At 42.1% G+C, this 18,281-nt stretch overlaps 1 protein-coding gene across 11 annotated transcripts in view; it reads left to right on the top strand.

Moving 5' to 3' along the window:
• ZCCHC17 (zinc finger, CCHC domain containing 17) overlaps positions 1–18,281 on the top strand; it is a 73,493-nt gene that overhangs the window by 21,535 nt on the left and 33,677 nt on the right. For 9 of the 11 annotated variants that reach the window (XM_011955469.1, XM_011955473.1, XM_011955468.1 and 6 more), the window contains one exon: positions 5,395–5,452. In XM_011955469.1, coding sequence (XP_011810859.1) covers positions 5,395–5,452 — 58 coding nt within the window. Of the gene's footprint in view, positions 1–4,483; positions 4,526–5,394; positions 5,453–18,281 lie in introns of those variants that run through there. The other 2 variants (XM_011955476.1, XM_011955472.1) reach the window with 1 other exon arrangement.

Genomic DNA, 18,281 nt, shown 5'->3' with positions numbered 1-18,281 from the left:
TGTTCTTGTTGCCCAGGCTGGAGTACAGTGGCGCCATCTTGGCTCACTCTAACCTCTGCTTCCCAGGTTCAAGTGATTCTCCTGCCTCAGCCTCCGGAGTAGCTGGAACTACAGGCGTCAGCCACCACGCCCAGCTAATTTTTTGTATTTTTAGTAGAGACAGAGTTTTGCCATGTTGGCCAGGCTGATTTCAAACTCCTGACCTCAGGTGATCCACCCACCTCAGCCTTCGAAAGTGCTGGGATTATAGGCGTGAGCCACTGTGCCCGGCCACCTACAGCTTTTTCTTCTATGAGATGGAGCTTGAATTAGTGTAGGTTTTATATATTACTATCAAGGATGGATGGTCTTTAGGAATGTTCAGAGAGAACTTTATAGTTCTAACTTACTATTTCCGTAGCACATTTTGAAAAGGGATGGTTTAGAAGTGACTTGGAGTTAGGGAAAGAGAAATATGATAAATTGGAACGAAGAAACTTTTCAGAATATTCATCCGATGAACATTTAATGAGTACCCAATATTTACAAAGAAGAGGAGTTATATTAAAATTGAAAAAAAAAATATGTAAGCCTAATTTATACTAGCACTTTCACACATTCTGTGTTATTGAATCTCTCTAAAGAAATTGTTAACTCTTTTTGATAGATAAAGAGACTCTTCTCAGAAGTTAAGTAATCGCCCATTGATTAATAAATGGCAAAGCTAGGATTCTAAATCAGATCCTTTTTCCAAGTTTACTTTCTGCTAAACTGTAGCTGGGGTTGTCCAAGTATACATAAATGTATGGAGGGACCAAAAAGACCCATAAGAGAATTTTTTTTTTTTTTTTTTTTTTTTTTGAGATGGAGTCTCGCTCAGTCACCTAGGCTGGAGTGCAGTGGTGCCATCTCGGCTCACTGCAAGCTCCACCTCCCGGGTTCACGCCGTTCTCCTGCCTCAGCCTGCCAAGTAGCTGGGACTACAGGCGTCTGCCGCCATGCCCGTCTAATTTTTTGCATTTTTAGTAGAGACGGGGTTTCACTGTGTTAGCCAGGATGGTCTCGATCTCCTGACCTCGTGATCCACCCACCTTGGCCTCCCAAAGTGCTGGGATTGCAGGCGCATGCCACCACATCTAGCTAATTTTTGTATTTTTAGTATAGATGGGTTTTCACCATGTTGACCAGGCTGGTCTCGAACTCCTGACCTCAAGTGACCCATCTGCCTTGGCCTCCCAGAGTGCTGAGATTATAGGCATGAGGCACCACACCCAACCAAGAGAATTCTTTTGACTGAATTGAGTTATAGGAGGAATATAGGTAAATTTGGTGGTTCTACGGTCATTTGTTGGTACACCTCTGTAACAGCATTTATCCTAGTCTGTCTTGTATTATTATTACTTGTATGTGTCTCTCACCACTACTATATTGTGAGTTACTGTAGAGCAGAGGCCATGATTTTCTCGTATGTCTTGGTAACTACTTCAAATTCATTTAAAATGACTGGGCATCCCTTTTTTAAAGTTGTCTTTATTTCACAGTACCTGACATGGTATCTTGTACATAGTAGGTAGGTGCTTAAAGTGGAGCCCAAGCCTCATAGGACTAGTTGTCCTTTAAGAAGGTGGTGTTTCAGCCCATGTCCCAGCAGTTCTCTTGATGAACTCAGCAGGGATTTGGGACCTAGTAATTAAGTAGCTGAGAAGCCAATATTCATCCTCTCATTCTCTGAGAAGCATGTTGGTAGCAGAGTGCATTGTATTAATACATGGTAGTGGGTACAAGCATAACAGTGAGACTTGGGATTTGGCTTAGGCTTCCCATAGCCAAAGAAATGCTGAGGGGAGATTCATGTTGGTAGGGTCGAAATAGGATTGGACTAGAAGTAAAAAAAAAAAAAGTCTGTGTTGTACTTGTCTGTGCTACTATCTAACTTAGTGACTTTTGACAAGTAACTTATGCCCCTGAGCCTCAAATTCTTCATTTAGATTATGGTGATAACAAGTTTCAAGGCCATTTGCCACCTATAATCTGAAGATGGGAAATTTATTTTACCTAAGCTCTGATGAGTTCAGTTGAGATAGTTATTGAATTTTTCCCCTGAGCTATTTGACTAATTGTTGTTGGGACACCAGGCAGTCTGCATGATCATCTATGGCAGGTGTGACTGCACTCTAGGAGACACAGTGATGAAAACACCTGGCGCTAGAAATCTGAAACAATGCCTAAACAGTTGAGTGCATCCATTCTGGAGCATATTAACCTTTCCTTTTGGGAGAGGCCAAATTAAGGTCTGTTACATTACCTCTAAAGACTGTAATGTGACACTGGAGCTTCAGGATTGAAAAGTGAGATTGTCTTAATTTACAGCAACGAGGTGATTTTGGCTCTAACTTCCAGATTTATTTATTTATTTATTCACTTATTTATTTATTTATTGACAGAGTCTTGCTCTGTCACCCAGGCTGGAGTGCAGTAGCATGATCTTGGCTCACTGCAACCGTGACCTCCTGGGTTCAAACGATTCTTGTGCCTCAGCTACCCAAGTAGCTGGGCTTACAGGCATGCGCCACCATGCCCAGCTAAATTTTGTATTTTTAGTAGAGATGGGGTTTTGCCATGTTGGCCAGGCTGGTCTTGAACTCCTTGCATCAAGTGATCCACCTGCCTCAGCCTCCCAAAGTGCTGGCATTATAGGTGTGAGCCACTGTGCCTGACCCAGATGCTACTTTCAAGTTTGTTGGATGATTATGCTCTTTAATAATGTTGTTACACAGTATGAGACTTTTCAGTCCTCTTTCTAGAACTGTGGAACAAAAACTAAAGTGCCTTCAGTTGGTCCAGAAAGAAGGGATTTGCTTTTATTTCAATTAAAAATTGGGAGACTTATCTTTATTATGTGGCCCTCTCTTACAAAGAACAAATTGCTTTGTAAACTCAGGTAAGCACTTTGTATCTCTGATCTCTACGTTCCTCATTTGAAACATGGTAGAACTGGACCAGCTAATCTCTAAAGGCATTTCATTGGCTCTACCTTGCCTTGATTTTAAGTGTCTGTGTGATTGTACTGTTTCTTTGGGACTCTGGTTCCTAACCCAGCATAGCATGTTCATCAGTATAAAACATGAGTTTAGAGCTTTTGGTTCGTAAGCCATTCTTCCTGTTGTGTCTTGGAGAGTTAATTCAAGTGCTCCGTCCCAATGTCTCCATTAAAAAATGAGAATGAAAGTTTTTATCTATTTCCATCCTAACATTGAAGTGGGTAATGATGATATTTGGTGAAGTATAAGGCACTGGACTAGGTAGTCAAGGGACCGAGTTTCTATTCCTTTTTTTTTTTGAGACGAAGTATTGTTCTTGTTGCCCAGGCTGGAGTACAGTGGCGCCATCTTGGCTCACTCTAACCTCTGCTTCCCAGGTTCAAGTGATTCTTCTGCCTCAGCCTCCCGAGTAACTAGGATTACAGACACCCACCACCAGACCCAGCTAATTTTTGTATTTTTTTAGTAGAGACGGGGTTTCACCATGTTGGCCAGGCTGGTCTCGAGCTCCTGACCTCAGGTGATCCACCTGCCTCGCCCTTTCAAAGTGCTACGATTACAGGCATGAGCCACGGCACCTGGCCTCCCTAACTCTTAAGTAGTTGTGTGCCTTCCTACCAGTCACTAATCTTTTTGTGCTTCAGTGTGTTAGACTGTAAATTATTGAAAAGCTACACTTTGTTGAATGTCCATTATGTGCCATATACCTATGTCAGTCACTTTATGTACGTCATTTGTTATCTGCAGCAGCAAAGTGAGAACAAATGGGAACTTAGGCCCTGAAAGGCAAGTCGTGTGCAAGATCCCACAGGTGGGAAATGGCAGAGCTAGGATTAGAAGCCACATCTTTCACTCCAAAGCCTGTTCACTTTCTTTACCTATACTGTTATTTTTTCTTTTATTTTTTTAAATGCTTTTTTGGAGATGGGGTCTTGCTATGTTATCCAGGCTGGACTCAACTCCTGGGCTCAGGCCACCCTCCGGCCTCAGCCTCTGGAGTAGCTGGGACTATAGGCACATGGCATAGCACCCAGATACACCTATACTATTCCACTTCATTTGCAGCATAAGGATCTACTGTATATGCTTTCTAGGATTGTTGCTAGGAACAGATTGGATATCGGATACCACATTGCTTTTGGCCATTAGAATTTTATAGTTAGAGGGAGCCCGTGAGCAGCTCTAGTGTATTTAAGATTCCGGATTCAAATCTCAGCTCTGCTACTTATTTAGCTTTGGACCTCCGATAAGTTACTTAATCTCTTCATGCATCTTTTTGTCATCTATTGAATGGGAATAATAGTACCAACTCCATACAGTGACATGAGGATTATGCAAAACATTTTGAATATTATTTTGCATATAGTGAGTATTTAGTATATATTAGTAAATAGCAGTGTAGTTGGGATTGTTTTATTTACTCTCCTTGTTTTAGTTATGGTGAAGCTGAAACAGTGCTCAAGATGACGCAGCTAATTAAAACCACTGAAAAGAATAAAGTTTATATATGTAAGATTATATTGAATATTTTACAAATAAACATTTAGTGTTAAATTCAGTATATAGTGACAACATTACCCTCAATCCACAGGTGGGGGGATGGGGTAGGCTACAGCGGGAAGAGAGAGTTAGAGCTTGGGTTAATGATTTATCTGGCAAGGGTTCTGGGCCTTTCATCACGAACATTTATTGGTTGCCTGTTACATCGACCCATCAAGCCTCTAACTTCTTCATCTTAGACAACTCTGCAGAAGACTGGGGGGACAGCTCTTTCTCTGTGATTAGATCAGGTTCTGTCAGATGTGTATGTATTGGCTTTTTATCTAGTTGTCTTGATGAAACCCAAGACTCAGACTTGGAGTTAAATGTAACAGACTGTATACTCTGGTTTGATTTGAAGTTCAGGTATGAGGGGAGGAATGCCCTGCATGATCCATCCCAAATTTATTAAAGTTCTCTGTATTGGGTTTGGAGGCCTCAGTCCTAGCTAATATAAAGCATAACTTTATTAACTGGCTTTTTGCTTTTTGTTCCTTTTGTTCATGAAACTCCTTTGGTAATATCAAATGTTCCCTTTGTTCATGAAACTCCATTGTTGTTTTTACTGGGTATAGGATTTGGGTATTCCTCAGTATCATCACACCGTGTGACAACACTCTAATCTCACCAGTGTTTTTAATGTGTACATACATACCTGTCAGTCTAAATTTCAAAAAAAAACCAGAAAGAATGTTTGACAGAGCATCATTTTTAGGCAGTTTTGTAGCACACAGAGGCAGTCAATATGAAGTACAAATTTGGGGAGACTAGGTTAATTGCTACAAAAGAAAGATTCTTATTTATGTGACATTGATTTTTTCCCCCATCTTTATAGGTTGCTATGGTGACAGACTATGGGGCCTTTATCAAAATCCCAGGCTGTCGGAAGCAAGGTAGGAGCCTATAACTTGAAATTCAGCCCTCTGATTCTACTCTCTGCTAACACCCCACCACCTCCTAATTATAGGCTGTACATTTTTCAGACAGTAGTTTTTCATTCATTTGTTTTCTTTTTAATGTATAGATATGAATACAAGATGACAGTTCATTTTAAGCGGACAGAAGAATGGTGGTCTCTGACTCAGGAGGAAGGCTGGGGTATAGCTAATTGGGTTTACTTCTGAAACCAGCTCCTCCTTAGACTTCACCTGTGACCCTAGACAAATCACTTGACTTCTTTAGACACAGGATTTGCGGGAGGGCAAGCTACCTCTGTCTGAGGCTGACAGTGTGAGTTTTCTAGTAGATAGCACATGAAATGAGAATAGTATTGTAAGTGATACAAGCATATATATATAATGTTTTAAGTTTTTTTCATAAAGAGGCATCTGTTGAACATTTTTTGAGAACCCTGTTATAAGTCTATAATCTTATTTATTTACCAAAACTATGTTAAGCGTAAAAGGCAGGTTCCACAGACTGGTTGTCTGCCCAGAGTGGGCTAGGTAGTGGCATAGCCAAGACTAGAACCCAATCCTTCTGATTCCTAGCCCCTGGATCTTTCTACTATATCACACTGCTGGTGGATCCAAAGATTCTACTTGCTAACTTCTTATGCTAAAATAAGTTAAGATTTAATTAAAGGTTTTAATTTTTTTAAAAAGTAGCCATTAAGAGTACTAGAAGAAAATCTAGAAGAATATTTCACTACATAAAAATTAAAAACTTAATTGCAAAAATCATTGTAAGCAGAGTTAAGTTGGGAAAAAGAATTTGTAGTACATATGATAAAGAACTAATACAAAGGGGGTGTTAGGAAAAGGTGCCAAGGATATGAAAAAACAACTCACAGGAGAAAAGAATATTACTTGGTACTATTAGTAAAAGATACTCATTCTCAGTATGATTAAAAAGTAACTTAGACTGGTAGATTCATATAATGCGATATTACTCAACAATACAAAGGAATGAGAATAAAATATTCATACATGCAACAACCTGAATCAATCTCCAGAAATTATACTGAGTGAAAAAAGCTAATCTCAAAAGGTTATATACTTTATGATTCCATTTATATAGCATTCTTATGTTTTACTTGAGATATGATTCACATACCACACATTTCACCTGCTTAAAGTGTACAATTCAGTGGTTTTTTGGTATATTCAGAGTTCTGTGGCCATCACCACAATCTACTTTGAGAATATTGTTGTCACCCCAAAAAGAAACCCTGTACCCATTAGCCATCACTCCAGATTCTCTGTAAGCCCCCAGCTTTAGGCAACCATTATTCTATTTTGTCTCTGTATATTTGCTTATTTTTTACATTTCTTTTTTTTTTTTTTTTTTTTTTTTGAGATGGAGTCTTGCTCTGTCGCCCAGGCTGGAGTGCAGTGGCCCTATCTCGGCTCACTGCAAGCTCCGCCTCCCAGGTTTACGCCATTCTCCTGCCTCAGCCTCCCGAGCAGCTGGGACTACAGGCGCCCGTCACCGCGCCCGGCTAGTTTTTTGTATTTTTTAGTAGAGATACATTTCTTATAAATGGAATAATGCAGTATATAGTCTTTCATGACTGACTTCTTTCACTTAGCATGTTTTCAAGGTTCATCTGTTTTATAATGTGTACTTCATTCTTTTTTATTGCCATTACAAATTATTACAATTCCATCAGTTGATGGATATTTGGGTTGTTTCTACTTCTTTAGTATTATGAATAGTGTTGCTATAAATATTTGTGTACAACTTTTTGTGTGGCTATTTGCTTTCATTGGGTATATTCCTAGGAGTAGAAATACTGGATCATATGGTAACTCTGTGTTCAACTTTTTGAGAAACTGCCAAACTGTTTCTCCAAAGTGACCACACCATTTTACATTCCTACCAGCAATGTATGAGAGTTCTACTTTCTTTACATCTTTGTTAACACTTGTTATTATCTTTTTGGGTATGGCCATCCTAATGGATGTGCAGGGACATCTCATTGTGGTTTGAATTTCCCTAATGGCTAATGATGTTAAGTCTCTTTTCTTGGGTTTATTGGCCATTTGTATATCTTTTCTGGGGAAATGTCTATTCAAATCTGATACATTTTGACTGTGTCCTCACCCGAATCTCATCTTGAATTGTAGTTCCCGTAATCCCCATGTGTTGTGGGAGGGACCAGGTGTAGAGAATTGAATCATGGGGGTGGTTTGCCCCATCCTGTTCTCATCATAGTGACATAAGATCTGATGGTTTTATAAGGGAAACCCCTTATAAAACCATCATTCGCTGGGCACTTATTCTCCTTCCTGCTGCCCTGTGAAGAAGGACGTGTTTGCTTCCCCTTTCCCCGTGGTTGTTAAGTTTCTTGAGACTTCCCTAGCCATGCTGAACTGTAAGTCAGTTAAATCTCTTTCCTTGATAAATTACCCAGTCTCATATGTCTTTATTAGCAGTGTAAGAACAGACTAATACAAAATCCTTTTCTCTTTTTGAGACAGAGTCTCACTCTATTGCCCAGGCTACAGTGTCATGGTGCAGTCTTGGCTCACTGCAACCTCTGCCTCCTGAGTTCAAGTGATTTTCATGCCTCAGCTTCCTCAGTAGCTGGGATTACAAGCACGTGCCACCACTCCCTGCTACTTTTTAGTAGAGACAGGGTTTTGCCATGTTGGCCAGACTGGTCTTGAACTCCTGTCCTCCAGTGATCTGCTCTCCTTAGCCTCCCAGAGTGCTGGGATTAAAGGTGTGAGCCACCACACCTGCCTGGTTATTTTTGTTTTTATTATTGAGTTAGGTGTTTCTCATATATTCTGGATACTAGTCCCATATCAAATATATGATTTGCAAAGATTTTTATGTAACATACTTGAAATGACAAAATTATCTAAATGGAGAACAAATTATTTAATGGTTGACAAGGATTAAGGAGGGGAAGGAAGTAGCAATAGGAAGGATCCTTGTGGTGAGGGACCTGTTCTGTATCTTAACTGTGGCAGTGTATACATGAATCTGCACATGTGGTAAAATTACGTGGAACTAAATACATACACATACACAAACACAAATGAGTACAGGTAAAACTGGGGAAATCTGAACAAGAGCCAGTTGATTTTATCTGAGATGTTTTTTCCTACACCAACCAATTCTCCGGTTCTCTAATTCTCTAACATCAACTGGATGTCCAACAATTCAATTCAATTCTGACACTAACTACCTGGGAGTTAGTGTCAGATTCCACATGCTTAAGGGCTCAGTCCCACATGACTGTCCTCACTTCAGATGCCAACCCCAATATTGGATCCTCAGATTACCTACACTTTTGTCTCACTTGGCTACAAGTTTTGAGATTCCCAGCACTTCGCCCCAAAGTTGGTAATTTGCTAGAGTGACTCACAGAACTAAAAAAAAAGCTATAGTTACTATTAGTTTATTTTAAAGAATAAAAATGAACAGTCAGATGAGGAAGTACACAGGGTGAGACCCAAAGGGTTCCGAGTACAAAGCCTTTGTCCCCATGGAGTTGGAGTGTGTCACCCTCTTGGCACAGGGATGTATTCACCAACTCTCCAAACTCCATTGCTTAGGGGTTTATATGGAGGATCTGTTACATAGACATGGTTGATTAAATTATTGGCCTTCAGTGATAGAGCTCAGTCTCCAGCCCCTCTCCCCTTCCCAGAAGTCAGAGGGTAGGGCTGAAATTTCTTTTTTTCTTTTGAGAGGGAATCTAGCTCTGTTGCCCAGGCTGGAATGCAGTGGTGCGATACCGGCTCACCGCAATGTCTGCCTCCTGGGTTCCAGCGTTTCTCCTGCCTCAGCCTCCCAAGTAGCTGGGATAACCCTATCTAATCACATCCTTGATTTCTCTGTTTCTGAAGCTATCTAGGGACCCACCAATAGTCACCTCATTAAGGGACTTAATGAATAACAAAAGACACTTCTATCACTCAGAATAGTCCGTGGGTTTTAGGAACTCTGCCAGAAACTAGGGACAAAGATCGTATATGTATTTCTTATACCACAGTATCAATGCCAGCATCTTGGTTGTGATAGTGTACTATAGTTTTCCAAAATGTCACCATTAGAGAAAACTGGATAAAGTGTACATAAAACCTCTGTATTATTTCTTTTTTTTTTGAGACGGAGTCTTGCCCTGTTGCCCAGGCTGGAGTGTGCAGTGGCACAATCTCGGCTCACTGCAAGCTCCGTCTCCCGGGTTCACGCCATTCTCCTGCCTCAGCCTCCCTGGTAACTGGGACTACAGGCGCCTACCACCACGCCTGGCTAATTTTTTGTATTTTTAGTAGAGACGGAGTTTCACCATGTTAGCCAGGATGGTCTCAATCTCCTGACCTTGTGATCCACCTGCCTCGGCCTCCCAAAGTCACCTGGGATTACATGCCTGAGCCACCGCGCCCGGCCTCACCTCTGTGTTACTTCTTTTGAGTGCAGATAAATGTACAATTATCTCAAAAATTTTTTTTTCACATAGGGCAGCAAAGTTATCAAATGTTTTTAAAAAATGATTTAAAACACTCCTAAAATCTTTGAGATTAACTAATATTTTAAAAGATTGCTGTTAATACCCAGTGTTAGAAATGGACACTTTTACTCTCTATCAGGAGCATAATTTCACAGACTTTGGCAATGCCTATTAACATTTTTAGTGTGCTTATTACCCTTTAATCCAGAAATTCTTTGGAGAACTTAGTGTAAGTAGAGAATTACATAAATTATGGGCATCTGTTTTGTAGACTATGCAGATGATTAAAAGAATGACTGTATTTCTAAGACACACTGATGCCTCATCTTACCAGAAAGATGCAATGGAAGGTTTTCACACAATTCCATCACACTGCTACCTGACTGATAACAGTTGTAAAACATCATTGATTATAAGAAGCACTCCAATTTCAGAGATATTAAAGTGAGAGGAAAAGAAAGTGCCTCTTAGAATCAATGAAACAGAATAGATGTTAGTTTACTGACATGAGCCAGGAGTGGTGGCATGCACCTGTAATCCCAGCTACTTGGGAGACTGAAGCAGTAAGATCACTTGAGGCCAAGAGTTCAAGGCCAGACTGGGCAACATAGCAAGACCCCATTGATGGTAATGGAGGCCTGTCTAGAGCAGCTGCTTCAAAAATGCCAGCCATAGTGGGGCCGTGCAGCCAGGGCTGCATGTTCCATGGAGCTGGCAGGAGCCAGGAACAGCGGGATCCCTGCCCTCTTATGAGTTAGTGGGGTGGGAGCCCACCCTCACGGGTGCAGCTGCAATCACTCAGCCCTAGCTGCAGACCCAGGCATCCCTGCGCTCTTGGAGGTCCGGGAAGACCCCTTTCCCCCACAGGCTCAGAAGTGCCTGCTCCCACTGCCTGGCCTCTTCCCGCTCCTGACTCCTGCTCTGATTTTGGAGCAAAGTTGAAGCCGAGCCTGGGCACTATTACAGCCTGGCTGGGTTTGCGTGCCTTGGGGTGGTGCTGACATGCCAGCTTCCTACCACCTCGACCCCCTCCAGACTTTGGGTGCCAGTGAGCACAAGAGGGAGGCCAAAGGGGTGCTGAGGGTGACTCATCATGGGCCTGCAGGTGCCCCTGGCAGACAGGCTCCTGGGTGGAAAGGGGCAGGTCTCGGTGAAGCCCACCTTCAAGCCAGGGATGGCCTGAAGCATAGGGGCCAGGCTCTCAATTCCAGGTGGAGTCTGTGGCCCAGAGTGAGAACTTAAGGTGCTTTTTCTGGGCCTGCCCATGGCTGCCCATGGACCAGTCAGCACACACTTCTGAAGACTGTAAAAACCCTGGACTCAGCCAGACTTGGGCAGACACTGGGAGGACCTGCCTGTGGAAATGGGTTACCCACACTGGGTCTCCTCTCTGTCGAGGGCTGCAGATGTTGGGATGACCTGCCTGCAGATAAGAGCTGCCCATTCTGGGTCTCCTCTCTGCTGAGAGCTGCACTCAACAGGTCCTGCCTGTGGAAAGGAGCTACCTACTTTGGGTCTCCTTAGAGCTGTACCATCACTTAATAAAGCAACTCTTTGCCTTGCTCACCCTCCAGTTGTCTGCATACCTCATTCTTCCTGGATGCAAGACAAGAACTTGGGACTCGCTGAATGGCGGGACTGAAAGAGCTATAACAGACCCAAGGGCTCCCTGCTGAGCCAGAGCTGTGACACCCTCTTTGGGGCTTTGCGGTTCCTGGCATCTCCACGCTTCTGGGCACCACCATGTTCCCCAGAGTCCACAGTGGAAGCCACTTGTGATATGCCTGGTCCAGCCACAGTCTCACATGGAGCTGGTGCCTGTGCCAGCATCTGGAGCTGCCTGCCCAGCCACAGCAGCCAGTGTGCCTGCCTGTGCGCAGTGGCTGGACCCCATGCTCACTCACTCACGCACCCCTTGCCACTCCGAGCCTGGCTCGCCCTTGGCAGGAGTGGGATCTGGGATGGTAGCATGAACAGAGTGCAGTCCGCTAGACCAAGTGGATGGAACAGGCCTAGTGGCCCCAAGCAATACTGAGTGCAGCCTGCCAGGCCAAGTGGGCCGAACGAGCCCGGCAGGCCCAAGCAAAACTTGGGCAAAGGTGCTGCTGGCCACAGCAGCTTCTGGCTGGAAAAATGACACCTGAAGAATCTTGTGACACCGTCTTTACAAAAAAGTTAGCTGAGTGTGGCAGCAGGAGGATCACTTGGGCCCAGAAGTTAGAGGCTGCAGTGAGCTATGATTGTGCCACTGTACCCCAGCCCTGGGTAACAGAGTGAGACCCTGTCCCTTAAAAAAAAAAAAAAAATACTGACATGGAAAGAAGTTCAAGATAATAAAATTTAAAAACATGTTCCAGAAGACTTTGTATAACATCTCCCTTCCCTACCTTTTTAAAGCAAGTGTACATATGCCTTTATATATCTTTTTTCTTTATATATTTTAAATTATTGCCTATGTTTAGAAGAAAGGCAGGAGGAATATTTAACAGATTAACACTGGTCACCTCTGGGGAGTTGGTTTTGCTAAGGAAGGAATGTACATGGAAGAAGGACTTTGAATTTTGGAATTTTTTTTTTAAGTTTTTTCTATTAAAAAAAATCCAAGAGGTGATCTTTGGATAATAAATCCTTGCCTCTAACCTTGTAGACTACTCTTCTGCAAATTACATCTTTGCTTTAGAAATGGTTTACCAGCAGTTTTCAAGCTGGCAGTCAGCAGTCTGTAATTAAGTTTCTCATTTTATGTTGGTTCGGATTGAATGACATCGAACTCTTCCTCACCCCATAGGACATTCACCTCTTTCTGTCTGAGCACAGGTTTTCTTGTTAATATACTTACCATAGCTGCCAGTGCCTGAAAGTCCCATTCTAACTCGGGCATATGTGACACTTTGGGGACTGTGTGGAATTAAAGGCCTGTGACCTTCCAGCAGTCAATCTTTAACTCACTTTATCCATACCCTGTCAGGTGATGCCTCTGATTGTGACTGACAGCTTACAAGTGAATCTGTCAGTGTGACAGCTGGGCTGAGACAAGCCTCAGAGGGAAAGCTCAGGGAGCCACAATTAGGTGGAAACTGTGAGTTTTAATCCTGAGATCTATCGGTATAACTTGATCAGTTGACTTCCTTACAGTGTATCTTAGTTTCTCTGCCCATAAAGCGGGAAGATCATTAAGTCTCAGCCTGAAAGGACTGAGTTAGAAAATAACTCTGGTCTGATCAGATTTTAACATCTTTGGCTCAGGTAGGTAGATTCTAATTTGAGCTAGTTTCCCAGATGTCCTGTTCTCAGAATACTTCAGCCACCACTGAGTTGAAGAGCCCTTCCTAATATTCAAACCTAAGCTAGATTTTCTTTCCCCTCTCATTCCAATGTAACTTTCTGTGATGATGAAAATATTCTTTATGTTCTGTGATTTGTTTTCTGACACCAACCAACTCCCCAATTCTCTGGACACCAACTGGGTGTCCAACGACTCAGTTCAATTCTGACATTATATATCTGGAGCTTGTGTTAGATCTCTCAAATTAAAGGGACTCAGTCCCGCAAAATTGCCCTTCTTCAGATGCCAGCTGCAAGTCCTGGGCCACTTGTACTTCTGACCAATCAGCTGTAAACAGGGGTTCCATGACCACCTCCTTAGGTTTGAGACTTTGCCAGAATGGCTTACAGAAGTCAGGAAAACACTTTACAGTAGTCCACCTTCATCTGTGCCTTTACTTTCCACGGTTTCAGTTACCCTAGGTCAACTGAGGTTTGAAAATACTAAAGAGAGAATTCTAGAAACAATTCATAAGCTTTAAGTTGCAGTTACAGGGTGATGAAATCTTGCGCTGTCCTGCCCCATTCCATCTAGTACATGAATCGTCCCTTTGTTCATCCACACTGTGTATGCTACCCACCCATTAGTCACTTAGTAGCTTTCTCAGTGATCAGATCGACTGTCTGCTATTGCAGTGCTTGTGTTCCAGGTAACCCTTATTTTACTTAATGGCCCCAAAATGTAATAGTGATGCTGGCAATTTTGATATGCCTGAGAGAAGCCATAAAGTGCTTCCTTTAAGTCAAAAGGTAAAAGTTCTCGACTTAATAAGGAAAAAACGGGGACCCCTAGAGGGGAAACTGAGGGAAGGGGGAGTACAACGGTTGAAAAGTTTAACTTTGAGTACTATGCTCAGGACTTCTGTAACGTGATGATTCATATCCCAAACCTCAGCATCATGCAGTATACACAGATAACAAACTTGAACATGTACCCCTGGAATCTAAAATTAAGGAAAGAAAACATAATCCTATCCTGTGGTTGCTAAGATCTACTCTAAGAATGAATCTTCTATGTGTGAAATTGTGAAGAAGGAAAAATTCATACTAGTTTTGCTGTTGAATTTCTAACTGCAGAAGTTACAGCAACAGTGTGTGATCACTGTTACTACATTATGCTATTATTATTATTGTTTTTTTGTTTTTTTTTTTTGTCTGAGACAGAGTCTCGCTCTGTCGCCCAGGATGGAGTGCAGTGGTGCAATCTCAGCTCACTGCAAGCTCCGCCTCCCGGGTTCCGGCCATTCTCCTGCCTCAGCCTCCCGAGTAGCTGGGACTATAGGCGCCCGCTACCTCGCCCAGCTAGTTTTTTGTATTTTTAGTAGAGACAGGGTTTCACTGTGTTAGCCAGGATGGTCTCGATCTCCTGACCTCGTGATCCGCCCTTCTCGGCCTCCCAAAGTGCTGGGATTACAGGCTTGAGCCACCGCGCCCGGCCTGTTATTATTATTGTTAATCTATTTCTGTGCTTAATTTATAAATTAAACTTCACAGCCAGGCATGGTGGCTCACACATGTAATTTCAGCACTTTGGGAGACAAGGTGGGTGGATCGCTTGAGCTCAGGAGTTCGAGACCAGCCTGGGTAACATGGTGAAACCCCATCTCTACAAAAATACAAAAATGTACTGGTCATGGTGGTGTGCACCTATAGGCCAGGCAACTTGAGGGGGTAGGATTGTTTGAGCCTGGGAGGCAGAGGTTACAGTGAGCCGAGATCATGCCACTGCACTCCAGCCTGGGTGACAGAACAAACCCTGTCTCAAGAAAAAGAAAAAAAAAAAAATTAAACTTTATCTTAGGGGTGTATGTATAGGAAAACCATAGTATATATAGGATTCAATGCTATTCTTTGCCAGTTTATTATAAAGGATACAGCTGAGGAATAGCCAAGTAATTGAAGAGATAGGGCAGGGTATAGCTGGAGTATAGCATAGGGCAGGGTATAGCTGGAGTGGAGTGGGGTCAGGTAAGGTGTGGTGGGGAGCTTTCATGCTCTCTGGTATGCCACCCTCCCAGCACTTGGATGTGTTTACCAACCCAGAAACTCTACAAATCTCATGTATGGGAGTTTTTATAGAACTCACTCTCTAGCTCCCAACCCTCCTCTTCCTAGAAGTAAGACATTGGTGGGTGGGACTGAAAATTCCAGTCCTCTAAGCCAGCGTGGTGGTGAGCACCTATAGTTCCAGCTACTCGGGAGGCTGAGACGGGGGGAAAGTTGAGCCCTCCAGGAGTTTGAGTCCAGCCTGGGCAACATAGCAAGATCCTGTCTCAAAACAGAAAAAGAAAGTTCTAGCCATCTAATCACTTGGTCTTTCTGGTGACTAGTCCATCCTGAGGCTATCTAGGGATCCCACTCTATCACCTCATTAACGTAAACGCAGGTGTAATCAAAGGGGCGTATTATGAATAACAGAATACACTCCTATCACTTAGTAAATCCCAGGAGTTTTAGAAGTTCTTTGCCAGGAAGGGGGACAAATGTATTTTTGTATTATACTACATCTGTGCTGATAAATGACTTTTTCATTTTATTTATTTCAACTAATTGAAGTTGAAAGTTAAAACAGCTACATGACTAGTGACTATCTTATTAGGCAGTGCAACCCTATACAGTTATAAAGTTCTTTTTTTTTTTCTGCTGTCTTCTGCCCTCCAGCACTAAACTATGAAATTTTGAGAATAGAAATTTTTCAACATTATGCTTTCAGAGTTTCTTGCTTATGATAGACGTTCAAATATATTTAGCAGTGGATTCAGTTTAGCAAATAATTATCGAGTTCTATTTTCTGATTAGCTTTTTTGGTGGGAACACAGAGGTAAGAGAAACATAATCCCTTGCTGCCCTCAGATTGCTTCCAGTCTAGTGATGTAAATGAATTAGAGTGGCGTGTAATAAAAATGAGTGTTGTTGCACTTAGTGCATGGAATTGTGGAATGGTTAGGCTGTTTGGATGAGTGAGGGCATAGTATAATACCTGAGGTATAGTGGGTGGGTGTTCAGTAAATCTCACTGAATGAATGAATGAATGAATTATAGCCTCAGCTCTACCATTAACTGGCTTCTTGGCAAGTCGCCTAGTCTTTGAGCCTTAATTTCCTTATCCCTGAAATGGGAATGATGTGGGTATTTTAGGGTCTTGAGTTTTTTGACTGGGAGGACCATGTTTAATTAACCCTTGGATATATTTTTGCCTATAATATAGTAAGTGTTTAGTAAATGTTTTAGTGACTCCTTAATCCCAACAAGATAAAGGGTGTTAAAACACTTTCACTAATGTGCTGTATCATTGTCATATACCATTGATTGGGAGATGAATTGACTTGAAAAATGTGGAGAGGGAATTAAGATTCCCCAAAGGTAACAATGACCTTTTGTTTTGACATTGTTCTGGCTGCAGCTGTTCTCTAATGATTTGAGATTTTCACTTCTTTCCTTTATTGCCAGTGGAAGTGTGAAAGAAATTAATGTTGAACCTAACGCAGTTGGGGCAACGGTTTTAAGGGGACTATAATGGGCTCTCTCTGTTACTCTCATGTGGTGATTGAGGAGCTAGCGCTTTCCAAGTTGTCAGGTTTGGTTTTTTTTCTGTTTTTACCAGTAGGCATTTTGATGGGACTCATTCTCTTTAAGTGTCATGTTGGGTTTATTGAACTTGATGATGGACTTGGTATGCCTCTTGGGCATTTATTTATGGCTTGATGTGAGAAATCAAGCACAGATTGCTCTGAAGAGCTCCCTTTGGTGTGGCGTGGCAAGCAAAGCATTTTTGTTTGTTTCTGTTTGATTTTGGAGCATATGCTGGAATAGAATTAGATGTGCTTTCCTCTATTTGTAGGTAAGTTCATCTTTCTCCTTTTTTTTAATTGAAAGGATAATACAGATTAATAATAAAGAAAAAATGGGGAAAATATTGGTATGATGTAGGAGACCTGATAAACTCGTATTTGAATTGCACTTCTGTTATTTATCAACCTTGTGATCCTGGATAATTGATATGATTTCTAGACTATTTTTTCCTATGAACCTTTGTCAAAGAGGATTAAATGAATGGATAGATGTAGTATATATAGTGAGGTACTCAGCACAAAGGGAAGGGGCCTCAAATATTTTATTTGTTGTCCTCTACCACATACACGTCATCTGACTTTTGGTGGTGTATCCATGTTAATAATGAAGTCTCTCCCAAGAATTCAGACTGCTTTCTGAGAATGAATCTAGTCATGAATCCCCCCATACAGAGTATAGTTTCAGCCATAGATAGAAATAAACCAGGTAATTGCCTATAAAACTGACTGAAGAGATGGGAGCACTCAAGACTTAAGACAATCTGGGTGTAATTCCAGGGAAAAGGGATTGGAATGAAACTGTAATTTAGGAGACTGAAATCTAGTTGATTGTATCATAATATTCTTTTTTTTTTTTCTTGTTATGTCGCCCTGGCTGGAGTGCAATTGCACGATCTCAGCTCACTGCAATCTCCGTCTCCTGGGTTCAAGTGATTCTTGTGCCTCGGCTTCCTGAGTAGCTGGGACTACAGACAAGTGCCACCAACGCCTGGCTAATTTTTGTATTTTTTTAGTAGAGACGGGGTTTCACCATATTGGTCAGACTGGTCTTGAACTCCTGACTTGAAGTGATTCACTTACCTCAGCCTCCCAAAGTGCTGGGATTACAGGTGTGAGCCACCGTGCCCGTTCTGTATTATAATATTCTACTGAGGGAGAGATTATAGGAACAAGCAGGGAGTTGTCAGCTTAAAATATGGTAAACATAGTGAAAGAAAGACTGAGTGCTTGAAGTTGGCAGAGTTTATCTTGCCTTATTGAGGGCAGAAATGAATCTGATGATATGAACTGTACAGATGGATTTTTTTCTTCTTTGAGACGGAGTCTTGCTCTGTCGCCAGGCTGGAGTGCAATGGCTCCATCTCGGCTCACTGCAACCTATGCCTCCCAGATTCAGGCAATTCTTCTGTCTCAGCCTCC

Source organism: Colobus angolensis, unplaced genomic scaffold, assembly GCF_000951035.1.
Source record: "Colobus angolensis palliatus isolate OR3802 unplaced genomic scaffold, Cang.pa_1.0 Scaffold4, whole genome shotgun sequence".
Taxonomy (NCBI): Eukaryota; Metazoa; Chordata; class Mammalia; order Primates; family Cercopithecidae; genus Colobus; species Colobus angolensis.
This window is presented reverse-complemented; position numbering and strand designations above follow the sequence as displayed.